Source organism: Podarcis muralis, chromosome 1 (assembly GCF_964188315.1).
Source record: "Podarcis muralis chromosome 1, rPodMur119.hap1.1, whole genome shotgun sequence".
Taxonomy (NCBI): domain Eukaryota; kingdom Metazoa; phylum Chordata; class Lepidosauria; order Squamata; family Lacertidae; genus Podarcis; species Podarcis muralis.
The window spans coordinates 116,748,098-116,775,809 of record NC_135655.1 but is presented as its reverse complement, the minus strand read 5'-3'; the positions used below and the strand labels follow the sequence as shown (position 1 = coordinate 116,775,809).

At 43.9% G+C, this 27,712-nt stretch overlaps 1 protein-coding gene across 1 annotated transcript in view; it reads right to left on the bottom strand.

Annotated features, from left to right (window-relative positions):
- SLC25A12 (solute carrier family 25 member 12) overlaps positions 1-27,712 on the bottom strand; it is a 58,951-nt gene that overhangs the window by 23,526 nt on the left and 7,713 nt on the right. Inside the window, exons 3-11 of the mRNA XM_028749738.2 lie at positions 26,060-26,202; positions 22,172-22,287; positions 15,704-15,843; positions 13,112-13,258; positions 12,653-12,791; positions 11,013-11,106; positions 9,072-9,156; positions 3,842-3,926; positions 1,888-2,046 (exon numbers count right to left, since the gene is read on the bottom strand). Coding sequence (XP_028605571.2) covers positions 1,888-2,046; positions 3,842-3,926; positions 9,072-9,156; positions 11,013-11,106; positions 12,653-12,791; positions 13,112-13,258; positions 15,704-15,843; positions 22,172-22,287; positions 26,060-26,202 — 1,108 coding nt within the window. The remainder of the gene's footprint in view (positions 1-1,887; positions 2,047-3,841; positions 3,927-9,071; positions 9,157-11,012; positions 11,107-12,652; positions 12,792-13,111; positions 13,259-15,703; positions 15,844-22,171; positions 22,288-26,059; positions 26,203-27,712) is intronic.

Below are 27,712 nucleotides of genomic sequence, written 5' to 3'. Positions count from 1 at the left end.
TAGATGAAGCATCTTGCCACTTTTAATCCAGTCCCTTTCCAACCTAGACAGCAGGTGCATGTGTTACCTGTCTCCCTACCGTCGCCCTGGCCCAACTTTCGCAAAAGCTGATAGAACTGTAATAAAGTGCTGATTCACCCCACTGTCGTTTCAAGGGAAATGAAGTTAATCGGCCGAGCAGTCTGCGAGCCGACTGCCGGAAGAGAAGGCCGATTCTGTGCAATGAGGCCGTTTCCCCGCTAGCAGGAAGAACAGCGGGTTGTTCACACCCTTGCGTCAGCAGCGGCAGCAGAATGCCATTCTCTGCAGTAGCTCTCGCTGCTTAAAAGCCATGTGGGGTTTACCTTCCACACCACGCAACTCCCTTCTCCTTAGAAGCCCAAATCAAATGTGTGTGTAGTACCTACACACGCACGGACGCAGATCAGCAGCTAATGTATGCCGTGGCTTAGTTTCTTTCAACGCAGTCCTTTTTGTCTGAGGCTTAACAGACTTATTATGCTGGGGGAAAGGTAGTTATTAAACACACAAAGGGCGGTTGACAACAAGAAAAAGAAATGCCGATCTCCCAGCCTGAGTCTCTGATCCCCTATTAAAAGGATATTTAGCACAGTAGTGCCTACCGCTAAAGGAACTAATAGACAGTAACACCTGGAGGCACTCCTCCCACCGCCATTAATACACAGCTAAATACAGCGCATGTGCGCGCGCACAAACACACGTATACAGGATCAACGGCCACGAGTCATGATGCCTACATACAAGCTTCAGGATCAGAGGCAACAGCGTGCCTCGGAATACCAGTTGCTGGGGAAGATCAGCGAGAGAGAGAGAGAGAGAGAGAGAGAGAGAGAGAGAGAGAGAACGCTCTCATGTCTTGTCGATGGACTTCCCGTCAGCAATTGGTTGGTGCAACTGCAGAAAACAAGGACAGGGGCTGGATCAGGGTTTCCCTCCCTTTTACCTTCCCAAACGTGGGCCTCCCAGCTGTTTTTGGACTACAACTCCCATCGTCCCTAGCTAGCAGGGCCAGTGGTCAGGGATGATGGGAACTGTAATCCAAAAACAGCCGGGGACCCAAGTCTGAGAAACCCAGGACGAGATGGACCTGTGGTCTGATCCAGCACAGGGCTCTTCTTACGCAGTCTCGTCCTCTTGACTTATACAAGCATGCATAGACACACACACTGTACTTCATGCAGTCTTAGAGCAGATTCACCCTTTACATGTACAAAAACTGAATGGCGAAATACACATGCGGCGCTATCATCTGTGCAGAGGAAAAGGAATCAGGACCGGCTTCTGTCCTGACTGCAAAGGCACAGAGTCACTTTGCTGAATGTCAAACCCGTGTAATTTTGCAGCCTGAGCTTTAAAGTATGAACAGAGTAATAAATTCTGCAATGAACCATCGTGGAGGCTTAGACTGTAGGGAAGACTTGGTTCTGGAGTTTGGTTCCAGGATGTCGAAATCCTAGGAAATAAGATTTGTCGGGCAACCTTGGGCCAGTCATTGCCTCTCATCTTAACTGACCTCACAGGGTTATCGTGAGGAGAGAATGGAGAGGAGGGGAACAACACACACACCACGTTGAGCTTCTTGCAGGAGAAGGTGGCATATAATTGTATGTAATAAATAAAATAAGTAACTTAAGATGTGTGTGCACATGAAAGCACAGAAAAGCACCTAACAGATATTAATCTATACAGCACCTTCAAGGTACACAGTTTGAGAGTTTTGCAGTTTTATAAGCCAAGAAGTACCCAACCCACACAGACACAGCTCCCTATCCCTCAAGAGTTTCCTTGCGCTGTTTAGGAGCCTGCACAAAAGCCATTAAAAAGTCAACCGCAGGTGTATTGGACTGATGCGTTTCATCTGCTCACCTCTGTAAAGGCCAAAAGCGCCTTCGTAACGCAGAACTTTCTTGAAACAATCAAAGCTGTTTTTGTACATCAGCTCTCCCACCACGGAGCCAGTTGTGCGCTGGTTCTGCATGCGCGTCTTCACCAGATCAATAGGGTAGACGGCAGTAGCTCCTACGGCTGCAAACCAAAAGACAACGAAAGTTTTATATTCCAGTTTCTCACTGTGCCCAAACAAAACATGCTAGCGTGGAATAATTGCTTCTGCTCTTGTTTTTAGGTTTGTTTTGATTGCTTTTATCTGGGGTGTGGATTTTAGCTGTGTTCACTCTCTAATTTTTATTTGTACACTGCTAGGAGAGGTGTTGTTTTTTTAGCAAGCAGTTTATAAATCTTCTAAATAAATTAATAAATAATTATGAGACATATGAACGGTGTTACAAGAGCCCCGAGACATAAAGGAGTTTGATGGAGAACAGAGTCAAATGTAGGACTTAGGACAGGAAAAATATGAAGGACCATAGAAGCCAACTCCTAAGGGCAAATATTTGAAAAATATTTGAAAGGGCATCCGCCCCAAATTGATGGGCATTGCCATTCAAATGGTGTACGTGCACCGCGTCATGTGATCAATTATGCGGGACAGGGCTTACCTGCCCCCCTCCATATTTTATTCAAGTTGGCACCCCTGTGAAGGACACTCTGCTTATGCCCATGGAACTCTTACCCACAGTCCTGGGTGGGAGCATGGGGTAATTAGGATTGCCTGGTAATCTGCATATGTTCTCCATTCATACTTCACATTTTCCAGGGCTGAATTCTGATGCGGAAAAACCGGCTTAACCACTCAAGCCTTTGCCTAAAAATGAAGCTCAGATCGCAAAGCATTCCTTCCAACCTCACTGCTGAACAGCGCTGGGGATGGGGAGAAAATTCTTTGGAAATGTTTGCATTTTGCAGGAAAGTTCTCTGGGCAGAGGGAAGCCGTGCTTTTCCTTGCTGAAGAGAAGCCAATACTGAAAAATGTGGCCTAGCTCTCAGGGTGTCACAAACGATTAGGAGACTGATGGATGCAGGCCTTCCAAACAACAACAAAAATCATCTCGTTACAGAGGCTCATTAAGCTGGAGACACGCTTCATCGCAGCATCCTGCATTCCCCTTTCACCCTAGTCCCAAACAGCTGCTGTTCTCTGCAGCGGAAGGAGTACAATTCACCTTAAAACGGCAACTGCTCAGATGGGTATGAAAATCTAGTCAACAGAATACGACCATCAGCTGGAGCACACATAGGTGTGTTTCATGGCCTCTTGCTATGCCCGGTTTCATAATATTATTTTGTAATATTATCATAATTCAATAGTTCAAAGATGACTAATATACCGTATTTTTCCCATGTATAAGACTATTTTGGGGGACTTAAGAAAACACCCCCTCAGCACTACCCGTGTATAAGACGATCCCCCATTTTAAACCTAATTTTTTGGTAAAAAACACACACCCTAGTCTTATACACGAAAAAAATACGGTAAGTCTCAACCAAATTATATACCAAAAGTGAAACAAAGGAGCAGGAAAAATGCGATGTCTTCAGCCTCTTTATTAAAGACACTGTATTTGTCCCCGGCCTTCGTTTCCCTTTCTGAGTTTGGTATCAATCCCATCAAATATAATTAAGAGGGGAGTCCGAGGCTATATCTGAGAAGTCTGTCGTTCTGCAAGTTTTGCTCCAAAGACTGTCTGGAGCCTGTAGTGCCAAGGTCATGTTCTGTCAGGACTTCTGATCATAGGCTTGGGGTTTTTTCTGGGGTTTTTTTTATAAGTAACAATAAAGAGCTCTCTTCAGAGCTCCACCATTCCTACCCTGGGGGTGGGAGGGACAATGAACTCCAACTTAGCTGATCTGCAACCAGCCCGGCTAGATAATATTACAGCAATCCCAGCTTGAAAACAGCACACAGAGACATGTCACTCACCTCCAGCAATTGAGCCCAGAGAGAACCTGTAAGCCGACTCAGCTGCCTGGAGCCAGATAGGTCTGCCCAGATCACCGTAAGATTGCTGTGAGTGAAGAACGGGGGTCGGTGGAGCGGGGTGGGGGGGGGAGGGAGGGAGGGACAGAGAATAAGACATGAAATTGGGGGGGGAAACCCAAAACCCTGTTATGAGAACTGAAAGCAGCTGTGCACTGAGCTTTAAGTAAGAATAAAAATGATCAGGCAGCTCTCTTAAACACATTAACCGGGGGTTTGTCCTTCTAAGGATTGAACTTCCATCTCTCTCACATCCCAGAGACAGCGCAACTGAAAAACTAATTTGTGAAAATGCACACGGACAACAATGACTTTCTCTCGTTCCCACATTTGCAAGATATACTGCTAGGTAATGCTCAGCACTGAAATACCCTTTTGCATGCAACGCAATTTAAAGTCTGTGCTCATGGAACGTGGGAACCAAGGCACTATTGGATTTTATGGTTAAACCAAATATGGATGAATTAAAAACTGCAGGTCTGCTGAAGCATTTCCAGCTGAAGTTCTTCCTGTACTCCATGGACTGTTTTTTCATTTATGCTTCACTGGCTACTAAACCATGCTTGAGTTGTAGCAAAACTCAAGTTTGCTCCCCTCCGCCTCTGAAACATCTTTAGACCAGAAGCTTCTGTTTTAGAATAACCATTGTTTAGCATTTTGCCCGAACACTAGTAAAGGTAAAGGGACCCCTGACCATTAGGTCCAGTCGTAGTCGACTCTGGGATTGCGGTGCTCATCTCACTTTATTGGCCGAGCTTCTGGGTCATGTGGCCAGCATGACTAAGCTGCTTCTGGTGAACCAGAGCAGTGCACAGAAACACCATTTTCCTTCCTGCCGGAGTGGTACCTATTTATCTACTTGCACTTTGACGTGCTTTCAAACTGCTAGGTTGGCAGGAGCTGGGACCAAGCAACGGGCACTCACCCCGCCGCGGGGATTCGAACCGCTGACCTTCTGATCAGCAAGTCCTAGGCTCTGTGGTTTAACCCACAGCGCCACCCATGTCCCTCTTACTAAACACTAAACTGAACACTAAACTGTGGTTAATCTATGGTTGGTGGAAATATTAACAATCATTCAGGTTCAGACGTGACAACAAGCTGAAATTAGATGAAAAGGGAATTGAATGCCTCTAAGTTCTTCCTCCCTACCACGCCAAAGGAGGATTAGGAGGGAGTCCATGGCTCACTGCCAACCGTCCTCATATTGCTAAACCATAGTTTACCATTACGTGTGAACTTAGCCTGTATTTCTTCATTTCCTTGCAATCCTCATGAAATCCTAGCAAAACTGTGCACTGAAGCGAGTCCTAAGCATACGTCACCCTGAGCCTGTCTTCTCCTCCCTTCTAATGGAAATATAACTTTAAGCCTATTTATGAAGGCGCTTACTATACCCCGCCACGTGCCTGGATTCACATAGGATATGCAAATTAGTATAATTAATGCTATGGCTTTCAGAGCATGAATATTTATAAATAGAAAATTACTGTCACTGGCATCACTCCGTGAAGCCACTGTACACAGATATTTAGCAGCTAGACAAAAGAAAACCTTTCCGTGAGAATATCAGCTGCAAGTATGATTGAAAGACTGGCAGCGTCCCCTTCTTTTATCTTTGCCAACTAGGTGGAAAGGGTATGTTAATAAAAATATTTAAAAAGTTACGGCTTCCGTTACCTAAGATTGCTCTCCGCAGCCAAATTCCCCTTGCACAGATCGCCCTCTTCATTAGTCTAATGACCTGTTCTCATGCACTGCTGTGCTGACATGGCAATGCAGGGCATAGAGGTCCCAACACGAGACGTTGCCTCCTTCTCCCCTTAGGAGCATAGGAAGCCACCTTATACAGAGTCAGGCCACTCATCCATCTAGCTCAGTATTGCTTACTCTGACTGGAAGTGTGTATCTCGTGTTTCAGGCTGGGAACATCACCAGCCCTGCCTGGAATGAGACTGGGGGAGGGAGTGAACCAGTGCTGCCTCGCCTCCTTACTGGCCACCGGATGAAGAAGAAGAAGAGTTTGGATTTGATATCCCGGTTTAGTACTACCCTAAGGAGTCTCAAAGCGGCTAACATTCTCCTTTCCCTTCCTCCCCCACAACAAACACTCTGTGAGGTGAGTGGGGCTGAGAGACTTCAGAGAAGTGTGACTAGCCCAAGGTCACCCAGCAGCTGCATGTGGAGGAGTGGGGAAGCAAACCCGGTTCACCAGATTACGAGTCTACCACTCTTAACCACTACACCACACTGGCTCTCCACTACACTCACACTGGATGAGGCTCTCCACTGTCATCTCACTTCTGAGAAAGGCACTCTGGGAGAGGTGGCCGGGAAAAAGGCCAGCGGATTGGGAATTATAGGGCTAGAACTACCTAAATTGAACAGAAATTTATTCACATACGAGACTACAGCGGCAAGAATGTCACTTGCCCCGAAATGGAAAGAAGAAGAAGTCCCAGCGAAGGAAGAATGGATACAAAAACTTATGGAATATGCAGAAATGGTGAAACTTATCGAAAGAATAAGAAAGCAAAGATAACAAGCTTTTTATAAAAGAAGGGAAATGGTTTAATGAATATTCACAAATTTTAAACAGATAAAAACAATGACAAGATTATTGTACAGTGGTACCTTGGTTCTCAAACGGCTTAGTCGCCGAACAGATCGGCTCCCAAACGCCGCAAACCTGGAAGTAAGTGTTCCAGTTTGCAAACGTTTTCCGGAAGCCAAATGTCCAATGTGGCTTTCGCTTAAGTGCAGGAAGCTCCTGCAGCCAATTCGAAGCCGCGCCTTGGTTTTTGAACTGTTCCAGGAGTCAAACGGACTTCTGGAACGGATTAAGTTCGAGAATCAAGGTAGCACTGTAATAACCTGCAGCTACATAAGAGCATATATTTAAAGAAGATAAATAAACAAGTAAGTTAAGTTAATTTGGATATGCAGGAGATATTAAAAATAAATTTAAGGAACCGCAGAAAGAGGGGGAAGGACGTCAAGTTTGAAAATGTCAAAAAGGACTGTAAAATCAAGGAAATGTATATATGAAAAGTATAAATAAGTTTTTTTCTGTTTTTTTTAAAAGGAGAGGGCCAGTGGCATGGCCACAGTGGCTGGAAAGACTTTTAGAACTTTGTAAAGCTTTGTAAAGTTAAAGCTATGCCTTTCCCAGTAGTGATGTATGGAAGTGAGAGCTGGACCATAAAGAAGGCTGATCGCCAAAGAATTGATGCTTTTGAATTATGGTGCTGGAGGAAACTCTTGAGAGTCCCATGGACTGCAAGAAGATCAAACCTCTCCATTCTGAAGGAAATCAGCCCTGAGTGCTCACTGGAAGGACAGATCGTGAAGCTGAGGCTCCAATACTTTGGCCACCTCATGAGAAGAGAAGACTCCCTGGAATAGACCCTGATGTTGGGAAAGACTGAGGGCACAAGGAGAAGGGGACGACAGAGGACGAGATGGCTGGACAGTGTTCTCGAAGCTACCAGCATGAGTTTGACCAAACTGCAGGAGTCAGTGGAAGAAAGGAGTGCCTGGCGTGCTCCGGTCCATGGGGTCACGAAGAGTCGGACACGACCAAACGACTAAACAACAACAACAAACCATCATGTCCACCCATGGTGTGGGGGGCTCTTCGTTAGAATTTGCCACCGCTAATGTGGCAGCAAGAAAAGGAGTAAGAGTGGGGGAAGGAGAAGGACAGCCACACCACTTCTGTTACGAGAAGAAGGATGGAGAAGTGCAGAGAGAAGGGAGGAGGAGGAGAACCCGCCTTAGAACAATGCTTAATTCTACCAAGGTTGCTTCTTGAACTTTCATTGAGGTTCTAATTGAAATGTAGGCTGCAGAAGTCTTTTTTAGTTGATATAATCTGATCATTCAAAGACTGAATCAGGCCCAAGTAATGCTAAATCTTTGATTGTTCCCAAAACACAAAAGATTCCAGGAAGGCCTGTATTTCTTAGCAGGTGACAATTCATTAAGGCTGCAAAATATGCAACCCCTTCTTTTCCAGAGAATTTCCATTCATTTTAAGCAGGGCTACTTCAAAGCAGCGTTTTCCCAGCAGCCAAAAGTTTGAGTTAATTAAAAAAAATAAAAACCCTGTTGCTATGGAGACAAGGGCTAAAAACAATCAAACCACATAAGCAAAATTCAATAAATTAGTCTAGCCAAACAGTCCTGGTCAATCTCCATGAGGGATAATTAGTCCAACAAATCTTTCATGTGCTGATTGTAAAATAAAAAATCAACAAAGACAGGGTGGCATTATCAGGCAAGAGAAGGAAATATGCCGAAATATTAGAGACAAGTTAATTTCGAAAATGAGCTTTAACACAAAACAATCCAGATAATGCAGTAATTTGCAAACAGCAAAATCCACATATAAGGCTTCATAAAATAATTTGACTAGACTGTGCTTTTCCTCCAGAAACAAATCAATACACGGCAGCTTGTGCAAGAATCCAGATTTGTACTTTTTTAAAGGATTTGTTTCGGGTGTATTTATTTCTTTTTTCAACAAAGTATTCATTTTTAACATAGTTTCACAAACCTAAAACACAAATGCAAGCGTCTGAAGGCAACAATATTCTGAAAGGCCAGAGCAACAGCCAGCTATTTTGTTATGATAATGAGCAACTTCTTTGGGAATGCTGTGCTGCAGCCTAGAGGTCCCCACGTCACAGAATCACAGAATCATAGAGTTGGAATAGACCACAAGGGCCATCGAGTCCAACCCCCTGCCAAGCAGGAAACACCATCAGAGCACTCCTGACATAAGAAGGTTGTGTCTGTTTCCTTCAAACTGCCTTTTTTCAGCCCAATTTTTTTTAAAAAACCAAAACAAATGTTTGGTGGAAGAGGTGTTGCCAGAACTGCTGAAAAGGAGGGGACACTCACAGACCAAAGGCAGTCCTGCTTAAATCACCCCCTCTCAGATCAAGCACTTTCTATTACACAGAACAGTGTAAAAAATCATTTTGATGGTTTGACAAGGGCCGTTTTCAGAAGGGTGGAAAACTTTCCCCAAATATAAATATGGGCAAATATAAATATGGATATCATGGGAAAGATTTCAAAATTATAATCTCAGAAGCCCTAGCTTAAAGCCATAACCATAAAGTTTACTGGGATTGGCTGGCTTCCATATTTTCTTGAAGGTACCTACCTGCCTCTGAAGTTCTGCCAAGTTGTAAGGCAAGGCTCCTTCAGCCAAGGGAGCTATTCTCTCAATGTCTGCCAGCGTCAAGCGTCTGCAATTCAAGACCAGGGAAAAGAAATCCCTGTTAAACGTAACAGCAAGCCCAAACCCATCAGGCACATTTCAGACTACCATACCTCAGCCTACAGAGCTTTGGACCCTGCCAGGATATTAAATCATGGTTTGAAGTTGACTTAATGCCCTGGCTTATTCCAAAAACATAGTTTCTCCAGTTCTGATGAAACAAGAAACTACGGTTGTTTGAGGCTTCCTGGTTTAAGTTACAGGGAACCAGGCAGAGGGCCTTCTTGGTAGTGGCACCCACCCTGTGGAACACCCTCCCACCAAATGTCAAAGGAAAAACAACTACCAGACTTTTAGAAGACATCTTTAGGGAAGCTTTTAATATCTGAAGGACTATTGTATGGAAACCGCCTAGAGTGGCTGGGGAAACCCAGACAGATGGGTGGGGTATACAAAATAATAATAATAATAATAATAATTATTATTATTATTATTATTATTATTATTATTATTATTATTATTATTATTACACAATGCAATTCTGGTTCCAAACGCAGCATAAGGGGTCTCTGTAGTATAGTGTATTTTAAAATGGGGTTTTAGAGGTTTTTAAGGGTTTTTGAATGTTTTATGTAGTTTTGTAGTAGTTTTACGTAGTTTTTCAATTTCATTGTTCCGCAAGGGACAATGACAATAAAGATATCGTTATCATTATTATTTAACTGAAGTTCATGCAAAGAGTCTCCTTGCATGAGCAAAAGGCTCATTCATATCTTGATTTATTAACCTGAGCTATTATTGCCCAAACTCTCCCATCAAATACTCATCCCTGTACACAGAAAATTAGCACATCACAGGGAAAGATTCTACATCAAGATTCTACATTCAACCTTCTCTGCAGCATACCAGTTTTTATATTTGCAAAGAGGTATTGCAGTGAAAACTTGGTTCCTGAACAGCTCAGCTGCCGAACAAATCAGCTCCTGAATGCCACAAACCCAGAAGTAAGTGTTCCGGTTTGTGAACGTTTTTCAGAAGCCGAACATCTAACGCGGCTTCTGCTGAGTGCAGGAAGCTCCTGCAGCCAATCGGAAGCTGCACCTTGGTTTTCGAACGGTTTCGGGAGTCGAACGGACTCCCGGAATGGATTAAGTTCGAGAACCAAGGTACCACTGCCCTCAAAAATGTAATCTCACTTGCAATCCAAAATTACACATCCACAACGTATATTTGATTTGATTTGGCTGCCTTTATATCCAGACTTTCTTCCAAGGAGCTCATGGCAGCACCCTTGGTTCTGCCCTTCATTTTATCCTCACAACAACCCTGTGAGATAAGTAAGACTGTCCCAGTGTTACCCAGTGAGCTTCATGATGGCTGAGTAGGAACCTGAACCCATGTGCTGTCCTTAATGTGCATAAAGTAATAAAAGACTGAACCATAGCTGTCAACTTTCAGATTTGAAAATAAGGGATCAGCAGTCTCGAAAATAAGGGATCAGCAGCCTCACCTGTCCCGGGGACAGTCTACGGGATATCTAACAATCCGGGATAGCAGCAGGAAGCAGCGGGAAACGGCGGTGGAATAAGGGAATTTCCCGCAAAAAAAGGGAAGGTTGACCGCTATGGACTGAATATACACTGGAAACTTTTACCCTCAAAAGCAAGGGAAGGAACTGTGGTAACTGGGTGTGTGAGTGCACAGATATAGGCATATGTTGCCCACTGCATATACACTGAGTGGCACACACACTCCATCACAAGACCACACTGTGTGCACAGAATTTCCATCCCAGTTGTCAGTTAAAAAACACACACACAACAACAACCTCCATCTCATGACAACGCTCTAGAAACATTAATATTACAAAAAAGTTAAGATTACCCTGAGGCATTATACAAATCGGAGAGCTGAAAAAGGATATCGATCTCCAAAGGTGTAACTTGTCCAAATTTGATTGCAGACTGAGAGAACTCCTCTGTTTTAAAGCAACGGGTTAAAACAAAAAACACAAACTAATTATGCATAACTTATTGGAACTTTTAAATACACAATCTACAGTTTGGCTTAACGTTCTGGGAGCAAAATCCAAAGACCAGGGTGAAATGAACACAGTTTGCTCTAAAATTTGTTAGATTTTTGAGATGCAATCGCATATTTTTTCCCTGGACATATTTCTCCTAATCACAGGTGGATTGCAGCTCTTCAGTAGGGAGAGAAAAGTACTCTGCACTCTTTTCTAGAGCTCTGCTCTAAAATATCCAAGACAGGGGTCTGCAACCTTTAAGACAAAAAGAGCCACTTGGACCCGTTTCCAAAGGGGGGAAAAACTGGGAGCCGCAAAACCATTGCGACATTTAAAACAAATATATCTCCGGAGCCGCAATCTGAAAGTGGGCAGGAAGGTGAGTGGGGAGTGTCGGGGCGCACAATGCGCATCCTCCCCTCACTAGTATCTGCCCCGGAGCCGCGGCAAAGGTGTAAAAGAGCCACATGCGGCTCCGGAGCCGCGGGTTGCAGACCCCTGATCCAAGACCATACCCAGCTATTGAAAAAGAAAGAACTGAATACCAACTCAAATTAAATTTAAGGGGCTACATGCCCAAGAGGAGTCCTTATCTAATTATATTTCCAGTTACTAGAATACAGAAAAAGCAGGCAGCCTACATGGATCTTTTACAGATCATGCTATCATGAGTATTTGCCAACCTGCTATCGTTGGTAGTATTTCACTTTTCCAATTGCTTGCCACAATAATTCTCGCTGCTGTAATTGCATACATGAACATCCTTTCCTTATTTCTAATACTGGTACCTTCCATCCTTTCTTCCTCCCTTTGAGATCTTACAACCCCAAAATAGTTTACTGTGATTCTAGTTTTTAGCTCTAAATTTCTGTGTATTTTTACTGTTTGATTTAATGCATATTTTGTATTGTAAGCTGCTGCCTTGCGGGCTCTCGTAGTTAAGAGGCAGGGTATAAGTTTGCAAATGAACAATTGACCTTGACAGAGCATGGACTGTTGCCTTAAGTCAGGCATAGGCAAACTCGGCCCTCTAGATGTTTTGGGACTACAATTCCCAGCATCCCTGACCACTGGTCCTGTTAGCTAGGGATCATGGGAGTTGTAGTCCCAAAACATCCGGAGGGCCGAGTTTACCTATGCCTGCCTTGAGTCAACTATCTTTTGCAGCTGCTGAATTTCTGATGTAGTAATGGAGTTCTTCAGCCCATTCATTTCAAGGGATGAGGGATATTACATGGGCTCCATGCATGGGGAAGCTTGCTCACCTAGGTGATATGTATCATAGATACTTGATCAATTGCTTTACATCAGGTCAGACTGACTGGCCAGGGCTCCCCCAGGTGGAGGTGTTTCCCATCGCCAGCTACCTGGTCCTCCTAACTGTGGACTGAATACAGATCTTCAGCAGGCAAACTAGATACTCTATCAATGCGTAACAGGGGCCAAGTATTGCTCCAGCTTCAGTAATCTCAAGAGTTTATGGCATACAATGCTTTACCTTTTGTAACCTCGACATCTTTTCTAGCACCTGCAATGAGGCTGTATATCTTTCGAACAAGCTCCATGTTGTTCAGCAAGGCATTGAAAGCGTTGAAATACGAAAAGCTGACTTGGTGAGAAATGGATCCGCCTGCAGCCTGGGTGGAAAGAAAAATATATATGTCTTTTTTTGTATGTTTCAGTTCCTGGAAATACCTGCAAACAGGGGACTGCAGGGGGAGAGTAAGAGAATAAGATTTCACTAGCTATAGCTAGATCTCCACCAATTGCTGGAAGATTTCTTATTTCTTCTACCTGCTCATTTATGTTATTGCCTTCTTTCTAGTAAGCCCCACCAGGAAAATCCTTGTGGAGGTCACAAAATCTTGCCTGGGCAACGGATGATCCCAAATCTGCAATTTTTGAGAACCTGAATCTCAGTCCTCATTCCCGGTGTCCCATGCTTCCTGATACTTACTGAAACCAAGTTCTCCTCCACAAAAGGAGTGAGCATGTGTGGACGAATTGTAGCCATGATGCTGCCAAAATCCAGGCCGGTAATCGTGCCTGTTTTGTTCTTGTCTTTCAGTGCAAATGCTTGCCGGGCATGTTCTGACTGCAGCTCCTGAAAAAGTATGATAAGAAATGATATACTGAGAGCTTTGTACTAAATACCCATCATACTGATGCCCAGAATCTACACATTGACCCTGGATGCATACTGAAATAAAAACCAGCAGAAGCCAGTGCAGATCAGTGCTCTGTCCTGCACTTTTGGAAAAGCTGTCGCTGCATGTAGCCTGAAGACAGCCCAGTCCATAATGAGTTATGAATCCATACTGACATGACCATCACTGCGTATGGCATACAAGGCTATCCCTTACCTTGGATATCCAATCACAACAATCACAACACATCCAATCACAACAAGGCTATCCAATCACAACAATACAAACACAACACGTAGGCTAATAGTTAGTAGAGAATATATAATAGAATAATGATATCATTTAAATTATAGTAATAAGCCAATCAATGTTCACATGTACAATATAACAAAGAGGTAGCGAGGACCATCAAGCCGTGTGTTCCAAAACAGATGCCTAAGGACAGTCTCACAATAGTCTTTCCAAAGTTTTAACAGAAGACGTCTCAAAAGTTTCTAAAGTCTCTCAATAGTCTCTCAAAAGTTTCAATGGAAGACATCTCAAAAGCCTCAAAAGGACAGTGTCTCCAGAATGATACTACAGTGGTACCTCGGGTTACATCCGCTTCAAGTTACAGACTCCGCTAACCCAGAAATAGTGCTTCAGGTTAAGAACTTTGCTTCAGGATGAGAACAGAAATCGTGCTCCGGCAGAGCGGCAGCAGCAGGAGGCCCCCATTGGCTAAAGTGGTGCTCCAGGTTAAGAACAGTTTCAGGTTAAGAACGGACCTCCGGAACGAATTAAGTACTTAACTCGAGGTACCAGTGTAATGTTTTGTAATAGTCTTCATCAGCTGGAAATAAGATACAAGGCATACAACCAATGAATGATAACAATTAATACCAACTGGATTGTGTCCAACGGAGTCAACTGATAGCTCAAGGATATCCGCCTGAGCAACAGGACTCCCTTTACATTTCTTGTATCCCTCCAATTCTGCACTGGAGGGCTGGCGGAACCCCCAGAACAGATGGAGGAGCTCAGGGGGTGTACAAGGAGAGGAAGTCCTGTTGAGCAGGCAGAAGTCCTTGTACTAATTGGATGACTTCATTAGATACAACTGATTCACTCAAAACTGGACTCTCACCGATAAGACTTGCAAGCTTACCTTTTAAAATTTTCAATACAAGGTTCTAGTTTTTAGGATGGCTGTGGCAGTGTTTAGTGAAGTCTCAGAAGCTAGTAAACAGCACATTATCTAGCAGAAATTTATGGTTGTGAGGAAGAGCCCCTGACACCCCCCCTCCCTGAGGTCAACGGTTTGCTGAACAAATGATCCAAGAGATACAAACTTTCATAATTTACACCAGTTTTAGAACTCAACATTTTTGGCAAAGAATTTTATCCAGGGGCTGTTTTACAGGGTGAGAAAGCAATCCAAACATAGCAGCAGTACAACCCAATATTTTTCTGAGTTGTATCCAATGCTAGGAGATGGTTTGCTAAATTACTTAGTCAGGTCCCCCCCCCTTTATTTCATGCTGGCTTGTGTTCTTGGACCAACTGAATATGCACATGGCAAAGAAACCTTGTGAAAATCAGTCATCACAAGAACACCAGCAATCTGGATGCCACCATGTTCCTTTTTTCATATCATGTTGGGCAAACCACTGAAAATCATTTAGGATCAGGGTGTCAGAAAACTACTTTATTCTTGTCATGCTATTGTGAGGTGGACCAAGTTATTATAACCACAGCAGCACATTTTGTTTAAAGGGATAGAAACTGTGAAGGTAGCCACAACTGTATTTTGATTAGCAAGTCCTTTAAGGTTAAAGTAAGGGCAGCAAAAGATCAAGAGAATAAACAAAAGCAGCACAAGAGAACAACATACTTTTTACTCACAAAAGGGTGGCCTGATGATGCACACAAATCAAATCTAACCAGCTCTTTAATGCAATATCCCTTTGCAAACAAATAAATAGAGGACAAATAAAGCCTACAAGTCAATGGAAAAATATTTTAAAAACAACTTTTTTCAGATCTAACAGTCTCAAACTGTTTTCCAAAATCAACTTGATCCAATGCAAATTGGATACAATATGGAAAGCAATCCCAAATTCAACGGCTGAAAGTCCACTTAATGCGATGAAAAATGCCAAATGCATTTTGACTTTCATCTTCCACAGTGGCTGTTTTACAACCCACAATCTTCATTTGTGAGAAACATATATCTGGAGTGGGGTAGGGGAAGAGTCATTCATAGTTTGTTGACCAAGATAAAAGCTTTTAGCTTCTATGAAGGTTTAAAATATTGGATCCTTTGTGAGTATAAAGCTGGGCTGTATCTCTACTTTGCAAACATTTGCTGAGCACAAGGAGAAGGAACCCATCATTACAGTACAGGAAACTAAGCAACTGACCTGCAAAAACTGAGTAAATTCCGAGTATGTCAGGTGTTTCTTCCTGTTATGGCCAAAGTGCAATCGAATGAACTCGCAGTCCCAATTGAAAGGGATGTGATGGTGAATAACAGTCTGCCCAAATATTTCTTTTACATTTTCTTTGAAAACAAAGAGGGGGAAAGGGGAGAAAGGAAATTAATTAGAAAAAGAGAGAAAGATAAACCCTACTTAAAATTCTTCGAACAGAAAATGAAAACCATACTTCTAGAAGAGCCAATCAAACAGGGAAACACTTTTTTCCCCACAACTTCAAGTTAGAGAGCTGTTTATCTTTCTAGAGTGAAAACACACTTTGTATAGAATAGATTTTAATACTACTTGTGTATTAATACTATGTAGATCTTCAAGATCCATGATTTTGCCTTATTCAGTTTTAATTAAGAAGCAATTTATTTCCTTTATTAGAAATACCTGGTGCTTTGCATGCTGATATAAAATCAATGCTGTGTTCCTTGATTCTGCGTGTCAAATTAAGACCTCATTGAAAGGCAATGAATAACTGTACTCAAAAAACACCATAATATTTCACAGACTATGCACGGCGTGATTGAGACTTGATTGAGACTTGTGTGAATGCAACTATTAAAGACAGGTATAAGAATAGGGTCGTTATCATTACAGAAAATATGTTAACTATTTCAGATCATTGCCCCAACTGTGACTCTGGCAGAGAATATCTTAACCAGGGAGGAGCCCTTTTCAGTTATTCAGAATGAATGTGTGAAGGTATCGCAGATAGGAGTGCTATCCTCCACATCTCTGGAAGGTGAAGCATGTGGTGGTCATGCTCATTGCCAAATCACAGTTCATTTCTGTTGCATCCCCATGGAGGGAGTTCCAAGGGCACACATCTATACGTGCATAGGACCCCCTTGGGACCAATGCCAATAATGTGTTTAATGGGTAAGTGGCCAATGCGCATTTCAGTGTCAAGGGGGTGGGGCTAGTTCGCTCATACATAAGATCATCCGACATGAAAGGATTCATACTGAACGCTTAAAGTGAGCATGTCAACGTTAAAATGCTTTCAGCATGTTCAGACATTTCCAGCGCATCCTTATCATGCCTACTCAGAAGGAAGTCCTAACTCAGAGCTTTCCAAACTTTGCATGTTGGCAACACACTTTTTAGACAGGCATCATTTCGCGACACAGTAACTCAGTTTTGCTAGCAAAAAAGGACCCCTGGATAGTTAAGTCCAGTCAAAGGTGACTATGGGGTTGCGGCGCTCATCTCGCTTTTCAGGCCGAGGGAGCCGGCGTTTGTCCACAGACAGCTTTCCGGGTCATGACTAAGCAGCTTCTGGCGCAATGGGACACCGTGACGGAAAACGGAACGCACTGAAACACCGTTTACTTTCCTGCCACAGTGGTACCTATTTATCTACTTGCACTGACGTGCTTTCAAACTGATAGGATGGCAGAAGCTGGGACAGAGCAATGGGAGCTCACCCCATTGCGGGGATTCGAACACCGAACTTCCAATCGGCAAGCCCAAGAGGCTCAGTGGTTTAGACCCCAGCGCCACCAGCGTCCCTTTTGCTAGCAAACCCCTTTCCAGCCCCGGGAAGATTGTGGGGAACGTTCGTGCAACACACAATTGTGTTATGACACACAGTTCGGAATAATAATAATAATAATAATAATAATAATAATTCATTATTTGTACCCCACCCATCTGGCTGGGTTTCCCCAGCCACTCTGGGTGGCTTCCAACAAAGATTAAAAATACATTAAAATGTCACACATTAAAAACTTCCCTAAGCTCTGTGACCTAATGAATTCAATGGGGTTTATTCCCTGTTGAGTGGGATTGCACTCTAAATTACCAGCAAGAAATCTCAAACTTGCTAGGTGTTTTGGAAGCACGTATTTGCTTAACTCTTCGTGTCATGGCCAGATAATACCTGAACGAAGATGCATCACGTCTGTCTCTTCAGGATATAGAGAACCTGGGAAGCTGCCTTATACTGACTCAGACCATGGGTCCATTTAGCACAGTATTGTCCACACTGACTGACAGCAGCGGCTCTTCAGAAGAAGAGTTTGGATTTGATATCCCGCTTTATCACTACCTGAAGGAGTCTCAAAGCGGCTAACAATCTCCTCTCCCTTCCTCCCCCACAACAAACACTCTGTGAGGTGAGTGGGGCTGAGAGACTTCAGAGAAGTGTGACTGGCCCAAGGTCACCCAGCAGCTGCATGTGGAGGAGCGGAGACGCGAACCCAGTTCCCCAGATTACGAGTCTACCGCTCTTAACCACTACACCACACTGGCTCCCACTGCCAGGATTTCAGGCAGGAAGTCTCTCTTTCAGCCCTACCTGGGGACACCAGGGACTGAACCTTGGACCTTCTGCATTCAAAACAGATGCTCCCCCACTGACCGATGACATTTCCCTTTGGGAGTAAGGGATATGACGCATTCAGATGAATACAGTGCCATCTGAATCAGATGTTTCTCTCCTCTCGTGTGGAGGGGGTTAGAAAGAGGCTGAACCCCTGAATGAATTCTCTCTAGCAAAGCATCTCAAAAGCTCCACTAGACATCTGTTAAAACTGCATAGGGCAGACAGCATAGCATTTTCACTTTCCACAGCATACCTGTGAATTATTTGTACATTAGTTTTAAAACGACATCACTCCATTTTTTATCCTTTTAAACTTTGCATTCAAAGGGCAAATAATAGATAATTTAAGTCTGTGGGGAGCTGATGTTAACTGAAGGAGGGAATTGTTGCAATGACCTTCTCGACCCTGCCAGCCCTCTAATCATAGATTTCGAAAGGCCTGGCTTTAAAATTCCAATTCCTTAATTTAATTACCCATATTGTGCAAGAAGAAAAATTACATTATTTGATTGCTATTAATATACATTACATAACCAAATCCCTACAGAGCAGAAGAGTGGAGAGATAAGCTACAGCTCCTATCAAGCAGAAACTTATTGCTAAGAAAGATGCAAACCTTTAATTTAAAGTCAAAATTATATATATAGCAACAGAGTGCCTTTACCAACATGCTATATATAGCATTTATGTTACAATTAAGTACCATATCCCAGTCCCAACAATAACAATTTATCTGTAACCGGCTTGCAAAATGGGACAATGTATCTGCTACAAGATACCCCATAGTATTAAGGCTGCAATCCTGCACTCCTTTACATGGGAGTAAGCTCCAATAAACTCTATGGAACTTACATCTGAGTACACCAAGACCAGTAAAAATAAAGAACATTTTCATACTGCAAAATGGATTTTAGAGAATGCCCAACCATTTTAGGAATATTTTAAAAAATATGTTTATACTTTCCTTTCCTTCTTTACATCAATGTCCATTCCCAAAAGAGAATAAGGACAATTCCACTATGGCCATTCCAAATAACGAGATATAGTTTCTTATCCATAGTTGAAGCTTTAGGCAGTTACAATGCGGGCAATTCAATGCCAGGCGATATGCAAGAGAAATCCAAAATCCATGTAAATACCAGTAACTTCAGGAAAACCACTACAAAGTGAACCAGGCAAATTATTAGGGTGAATCTTCTCTTCAGAAAACACAATTGATCTCTAGATGGAAAGAAGATAAAGTCCCTACCAGAGAAGAATGGCAGATTAAGTTGATGGATTATGCCGAAATGGCTACATTGACCAGAAGAATCAGAATCAGGAATAAGGAATGGGGGAAAACAAAAAAAATTCCTTCCAGTAGCACCTTAAAGACCAACTAAGTTAGTTCTTGGTATGAGCTTTCGTGTGCATGCACACTTCTTCAGATACACTGGAATCTGAAGAAGTGTGCATCTGAAGAAGTGTGCACGCACACGAAAGCTCATACCAAGAACTAACTTAGTTGGTCTTTAAGGTGCTACTGGAAGGAATTTTTTTTGTTTTGACTATGGCAGACCAACACGGCTACCTATCTGTAAAAGGAATGGGGAAAATAATAATAAAATCTAAAAAACCATTGTAAGCAGCTAGTAGGATTGGAATAACACTTGAAGTTTAATGGTGAATTTTGGACACAATGGAGAGGTAAAAGATTCGGATAATCATAAATAGATGCAGGAGGAAAGGATTGACAATAGGACCCACAAAGGGGAGGAGGGAAGTCCAGGAGATTCTTCGGAATCTTGTTTTTATGTTGTATGTGATTGTAGAACTTTAATCCGAAAAACCAATTAAATATTTTTTTAAAAAAGGGAAGTGTGATTTAAATAGGTTCACCTGCAAATGTGAACTGAATTGAACTTATCCCCCATCTCTTTATCTTTATCAAAGCTAAAGGATAATGCATTTGTTTTCATTAAAGTAGCTGTTGTTTTTTTAACTGAATTGAAAGGGGGTGAGGAGCCATTAAGTTTAAAGGGTTTTTCTTGCATCTCCAGGGCAAGAGCAACTTACGGCAAGCAGACAAGAGGAGCTGGAAGGCCAGACGTACTTCCTCCCCATTCCCCATAATGCTCTGACGGTCGTGTACACCAAAGGGGAACGGGGAGAGGAACAGCACCCTACTGAGATCAATGCAGGATGGTTCTCGCATCAAAGAATCCTATCTAGTCATCTCCTTTGCCTGCCTGGGAGATTGGCATGTTTCCACTGGCGCGAGGTCAGTCAGCCCTGGAAGGGAGCCTTCCATCTTCCGCCAGACCGGCTGCTCCCCTCTTCCCTACACCTTTCCATTCAGCGCCATTCCCACCCCACTCAGCCACCCTCCGTCTCCTCCCCACCACCAGTGCTCACTGCTTTCAGGCGAGCTCACTGACACCTCCAGGTGACACAGTTCTTGGGCGCTGTCAGCGGTGGAGCCAGGTGCACAATGCAAGAGGGGCTTGGCACATGGCCCTGCAGGTCTTGGCTACGGCAGAGTATTGCGCCGCGCGCCTCCTTTAAGCTGTCAATCTGGAAGCTCTTTGCAAGATAAAAGGAGGCGATATACACACTGCAATTCCTCGCCCTCCTCTTTGGGCAAAATGCTTGCAAATTGATTGAGGGAGGGAGGGATCGTACTGCAGATTGCCTCCTTTAAACCGGCAAAGTGCTTGCGAACTGACAGGTTAAAGGAGGTAATCAACAATGAGATGATGTGCAGCTGAGCCCCTCCCCGCCCCTAATTAGTGTGCAAGTGCTTTGCCTGCTTAATGGAAAAGCAAAGGAATCCAGACTGGTCAGGATCACCGGAGTCCAAGAAAACATGCCTCTCACTCGTCACTCAGCTACATTGGTCCTCATAAAAGTCACTTATACTTGCTATGGGCTTCCTGATTGGTTGGATCGAAGCAGCACCTGGGGAGGGGCAGGGCGGGGTGCAGGCAATGGATATGAACAGTGGAGAAGAAATGGTGCCCCCCGCCCTGCAGGACTCAATTCAGTTCAGTATTATTTCCAAATTAGCTATAGGCTACAAGAAAAAGTCATCACCTCCTGGCAAATAGAAGGGGAAGAAATGGAGGCAGTGAGAGATTTTACTTTCTTGGGCTCCATGATCACTGCAGATGGTGACAGCAGTCATGAAATTAAAAGACGCCTGCTTCTTGTGAGAAAAGCAATGACAAACCTAGACAGCATCTTAAAAAGCAGAGACATCACCTTGCCGACAAAGGCCCGTATAGTTAAAGCCATGGTTGTCCCAGTAGTGATGTATGGAAATGAGAGCTGGACCATCAAGAAGGCTGATCGCCAAAGAATTGATGCTTTTGAATTATGGTGCTGGAGGAGACTCTTGAGAGTCCCATGGACTGCAAGAAGATCAAACCTATCCATTCTGAAGGAAATCAGCCCTGAGTGCTCACTGGAAGGACAGATCCTGAAGCTGAGGCTTCAATACTTTGGCCACCTCATGAAAAGAGAAGACTCCCTGGAAAAGACCCTGATGTTGGGAAAGATGGAGGGCACAAGGAGAAGGGGACGACAGAGGACGAGATGGTTGGATAGTGTTCTTGAAGCTACCAGCTTGAGTTTGACCAAACTGTGGGAGGCAGTGGAAGACAGGAGTGCCTGGCGTGCTCTGGTCCATGGGGTCACGACAAGTCAGACACGACTAAGCAACTAAACAACAATGCAACAAAAAGTGCCATTACAGCCCATGGGTTGAAAATGTGTTGAGGTGAACACTCAGCCAGCATCAAGTCTATCTCACAAAGAAATCTAGCTAGGAGTGGCTGGAACGAAACAAATTTTGCAGCAACTATTTTAGGAATGTTCAGCCACCGATTATGCAATGAGCCACTGTAATCACATTGTGTGGTTGCATAAGGTTTCTATGTGTGTGCGGCAGCCGGATCTTTGAAGAAAAAAGAAGGTAAGAGTTAGTTACTAGAATCTCAAAGTACATATTTATTTGGGGGTAGATTTCTGGGACACACGCCAGAACTATCATCCCTACCTTCCCGCACTGCTTTAGGAAATATCTTTAGCGCTCTTACCAAAGGTCACTTCGCCATTGCCACTCTTGTCGAACAACTGAAAAGCAACGATGAACATTGAATCTGGTGTGCATAGGACGGATTCAAACGCCAAAAACTCTTGATAGGAGATCAACCTACAAATCAGAAGAAACCACAAATTTCAGATTGGGGGGTAGGTGGAGAGAGGGAAAAGAGACCAGCAAAATAAGATCTAGTGAAAATCCCAACACTGTTGTGCTTTACAACACTGAAAGTAAAAAAATAAGCCACAATTAAGAACAGCTCTGCCATCCTATTGCTTCTTGGAGAGCGTTCTGGACCCATAAGCAGTATCAGATCTACCATCTGGATCTAGAATGGTTAAGTTCGTATCTGAAGACGTGTGCATGCACACGAAAGCTCATACCAATAACAAACTTCGCTGGTCTCTAAGGTGCTACTGGAAGGAATTTTTTTATTTTGTTTAGAATGGTTAAGGTGCAGTTAACCAGTCATTGGAACACAGCCAATCCAAATTTCTGGGCAAAATCCTGGGGCTGCCAAAGTGTGTGCCATATGCAGCCATGTGTCTGGAAACTGGACAAGGGCTGCTGGAAACCAAAGCGTGGCTCACAACTATAAAATTCTGGCTCTGCCTACATTTCATGACCGATCCATCTTCTTTAACTCTCCATGTGCTGGCGGAATTCCACCACTCCAAATGGTTAACTTGCATTGAGAGCAAAATCAGAACCTATGACCTATCACTTGAGTTACTGCTTATGCTCCCACCATAATTGGAATCATTCCAGACAATCAAGTGCAGAATCCTAAACAGTGAATTCCAAACCCTTAGCAGTGCAGCCAATAAAACCTGTTCCCCATTGGGGTTGGGAATTCCACCCTCATTTTGGCCAGGACACTCCATATTTACATCACCTATACATCACCCACCTCCGCAAAACCGGCCTCAAAAAACGTTGCCGACCACTGCCATAAGAGCCATTTTTGTCTGGACAGTTTTATCCTAAAGTATCTCCTACTATGTTTCGTTCTCTCTGTTGTTTTCTGATCCATGTATATGATGCACTTTCTCTATGCAAATTGATTGATTGATGCAAGTTGGTTGATTGATTGATTGATTGATTGATTGAATGGTTAAGACGACTCAATGGTCTGCCATTAACAAAACTAAGAGAAACTTTTCTGAATCATTTTGAATTACACTTAAAATGCTCCTATGATTAAATCCAACGGGAAGAAATTAAGTATAAGAAAGGAACGTAGATTTTCACTAATTTAGTCAAGGATGAAGGAAAGCTGTGCATCTGATCATACTGAATTAGCACAGGATTGATGCTGTCAGTTCTTCTTTAGAAGAAATGTTGCATTTTGGAAAGTAACATGAACAGCTGACTATGTTATGAACAGGTCAATGACAACCACTAATCAAAAGACACGCAACAATAGGCAATGGAAGCCTGGGTATAAATTCTAAACTGCAGCATTTTAAATCACACACTGAGTTGATTCCGACATTATCCTCACATTGAGGATACATTAAGATCCTTGTTGCCCCATCTCACATGGCTTCCACCGCAAAGCAAAGAATGGTCAAAATCAAAGGCGGGGCAACAAGGGTCTTGCACCTCTTGCAGCAATCGTGACAGCGGGGGGTAGCCAACGTAGTGTTAGGATATAGTTCCATTCCACCTTAAAAGGGTCAGGCATGACTGTTGTGTATCACATGCCTGTTTACTCCCAGCACTGTCTGCTGGGAACTTCCGTTGTATGTAGCTTTTGTGTTACTGCTGTTTTTCCGGACGCGAAGGGATGCAGACATGTTTTTTCCTTTGTTCCTGAACTATGCTGAATAAATGCTGTAGATATGCTTGCACATCTGCCTCTGTCTGCCTCTTTTGCTGTGAGGTGATTTACGCACTCTGCTAACAGAGCGTGCAAGGGTCTCTGAACATATCTGAGACTCGTGTCGCTGTTTGATGCTGTTCCAAGGAAGACTGGCTGGCGGTGATCGTCCAGAGCCATCTCGGGGCCTGCCTGACGCCCCGGTCTTCCCAGCAGTATCCCAACATGTAGTGCCTCCACAGATGTTGCTACATACAACTCCCATCAGCCCCAGACAGCAGAGTCCAAGGGACAAGGGTGATAGGAACTGTAGTCCAACAACATCTGGAGGGTACCACATTGCCCAAGCTTGAGTTGGTGCCTCTTTTGAAATGGTCACTTCACACTTTGGAAAGCCATGGCTTCAGGGGCGAAAGCAGACGATGAGAAAGGCCACAGTTTTGCATCCATTGTAAGACAAAGGACATTCAGCATATGCGCACTTTGGCAGAGCTGCACAGGGCTTGCCACAAATAATAATAAAAAATAGCAGATACTAAACCAGAGCAGTAAGGGAAATAACAGCATTCAGAATAACATCAGGGGTCATATGTGCACACAAAATAACCCTAAGGATTTTAAGGGGCTTTTAATTCCACATAAATGAAAATCGGACATTTAGCAAAAAGAAAAAGAAAAAATAAGGGGTGGGGAGAATATTGCTTTTTTTGTTTTAACAGCAACCTTTAATTGTCTCTCTATCACTGCTCTCTGATGGCCCCAGTGGCCTCTGCTCCCATGTATGTTTACTTGTTGGCTATTGTCCAACAACATTGGCACTTCCCTGCTAAAATAAATTTGGAGAGCCACAGAAAGAGACCAGCGAAGGGGAGGCAGGGCAAGGCTGCTCTGAAACCAAGTGGGTTAAAAGGCTATGTTTGAGAAGAGTGGACATTCTGTGAAAGCAATTTAAGCAACAAAGAATATTGTCCATAAGTAATGTTTTAAAAGCGCTGTACGGCATGACCTTCTCTTGATTAGGCAAATCGTTTCTTGCTGCATATAGCGATTAGTGTCTCTCTCCCTAATAGATCACGTTTTGGAGGAGCCCTTCTTGGTTTGATGTGTGGGAGTTAGAGAGACCTCCTGCTACAAAGGTCACATGACATTTCCTCCCTTTCCTAAGCCTGGATTCAGAGGACCCCAGAATCAAAGTCTCTGACTAGGAACCTGATATAAAAAGGGAAACAGAACTTCTCCAGAGTAGTTGTAAATGAGCGAGTGAACTGAATGCATCATTTCCTTGTTTGTGAGTCAGGCTTCAGGGTCAATCCCCACATTCTATGGCAACTCTATGCTCTATTCTATACAACTCTATGCTCTTCCCATCGTTCCATCTGTGCAAACAATGCAGTTTGGCAGATGGAACCTGGGCTGTTCTTGGGGTTATCCTGGCCTCCCCAGAGTCAATTTTGGGGGAGGAAGAAGGGGGGAAGCCCCATTGCAAAGGGCTTCCGCTGATGAGACTGGTTAGGTGAATCCTGCCCAATATCTAAAAGACTGCCACAAAGGCTTCTTCCCTTGCCTATATTTTTCTTCCTGGTCTCCTCATAGCAGGCTTGGGGAAAAACCTGACATGTTAAAATCAATCATTTGGAACGTATGGAAACAATCCAAACATGGTGCTTAATGTCCACAGATCAAAACCACGCCAGAGATCATAGAATTGTAGAGTTGAAAGGGACCCTGAGGATCATCTAGTCCAACCCCCTGCAATACAGGAATATGCAGCTGTCCTATACGGGGATCGAACCTGCAACCTTGGTGTTATCAGCACCACGCTGATAGCCAGCGGAGCTATCCAGGCTATGCATGCTACTGTCTTGGTCATTTTTGCTACTGTAGTTCTGGCAGGAGAAGAGTTGACTGGCTTGTAAAACCAAAAAGATGGTAGCCGCTTCAGCCCTGTGGCCGAAACTTCCAAGAGAAAGCTATGCCTGCGTGCAGTTCTCACCTTCAGATTGTAGCCTAAACAACATAATTTCCAGTCAAATGTTAGGAATGTACTGGTTGGTTCCTCACCCATCCTTTGTCTGATCTGCCACTCCTGCTAACAGCTGCACCGTTTGAGGATTGAAATGGGGGTCTGTATACAGTCCCAGGTATCTCTGCACGAAGTCGCCTGGCGTCATGTAATGCTCTCCATCTTGTTCGACAGTGGCATACTACAGCAAAGACAAAAAAGGACATAGCGGTTGTCTAAATTGTTAGTATTTGTTTCAGAGCAGGCAATAGCCCAATACGTCTCCCGGTACGTTTCCGAGCACAATTCAAAGTGTTGGTGCTGACCTTTAAAAGCCCTAAACAGCCTCAGCCCTGTATACCTGAAGGAGCATCTCCACCCTCATCGTTCAGCCCGGACACTGAAGTCCAGCGCCGAGGGCCTTCTGGCAGTTCCTTCCCTGCGAGAAGTGAGGCTACAGGGAGCCAGGCAGAGGGCCTTCTCGGTAGTGGCGCCCACCCTGTGGAACGCCCTCCCATCAGATGTCAAGGAAATAAACAACTACCTGACTTTCAGAAGACATCTGAAGGCAGCCCTGTTTAAGGAGGTTTTTAATGTTTGATGTTTTATTGTGTTTTTAATATTCTGTTGGGAGCCATCCAGAGTGGCTGGGGAAACCCAGCCAGATGGGCGAGGTATGTATGTATGCATGCATGCATGCATGTATGTATAAATTATTATTATTACAGACTACAATAACTAATAAAAAAGGATGGCATCTAGAGAAGCTTTTGTGAATGTGCACATGCACCTTTGGATGCGAACGGAATCAATTCCGGAGCCCCGTTCGCATCCTGAAGCAAACGCAACCTGTGTCTGCGGGTTGCAATTCACCGCTTCCGCGCATGTGCGTGACGTCATTTTGAGTGTCTGCACATGCGCAAGCGGCGAAACCCGGAAGTAGCGTGTTCCGTTACTTCCAGGTCGCCGCAGAGTGTAACCTGAAAACGCTCAACCTGAAGCATATTTAACCCGAGGCATGACTGTACTTCCACTCACAAGCTGAGTTTCACGGAAGTTCCCTTTCAGTAGCAGTGGTGTTAAACTTTAAAGTCCTTAACAGCTTGGGACCTGGGTACCTTCTTCCATACATTCCTCCCTGTATGCTCCAACCATCATCCAAAGCCCTGCTCCAGGTCAGACTTTGTTAGGAGAGGCTGGTGTCAACTAGGATTAGGGCTTTTCTCTGCTGTGGAGTCCACTCTGTGGAACTGCTTTGCCAAACAAGCACATTAGACCTCAGCAGTGTACTATGGGCAACTGGTCAAGACATGGCTCTGTACTAGGTAAAAGTAAAGGGACCCCTGACCATTAGGTCCAGTCGTGACCGACTCTGGGGTTGCGGCGCTCATCTCGCTTTATTGGCCAAGGGAGCCGTCGTACAGCTTCTGGGTCATGTGGCCAGCATGACTAAGCCGCTTCTGGCGAACCAGAGCAGTGCACGGAAACACCGTTTACCTTCCCGCTGGAGTGGTACCTATTTATCTACTTGCACTTTGACGTGCTTTCGAACTGCTAGGATGGCAGGAGCAGGGACCGAGCAACGGGAGCTCACCCTGTTGCGGGGATTCGAACTGCCGACCTTCTGATCGGCAAGTCCTAGGCTCTGTGGTTTAACCCACAGCGCCACCTGCGTCCTCTGGCTCTGTACTAGTTGCTGGTAATTACAAGTG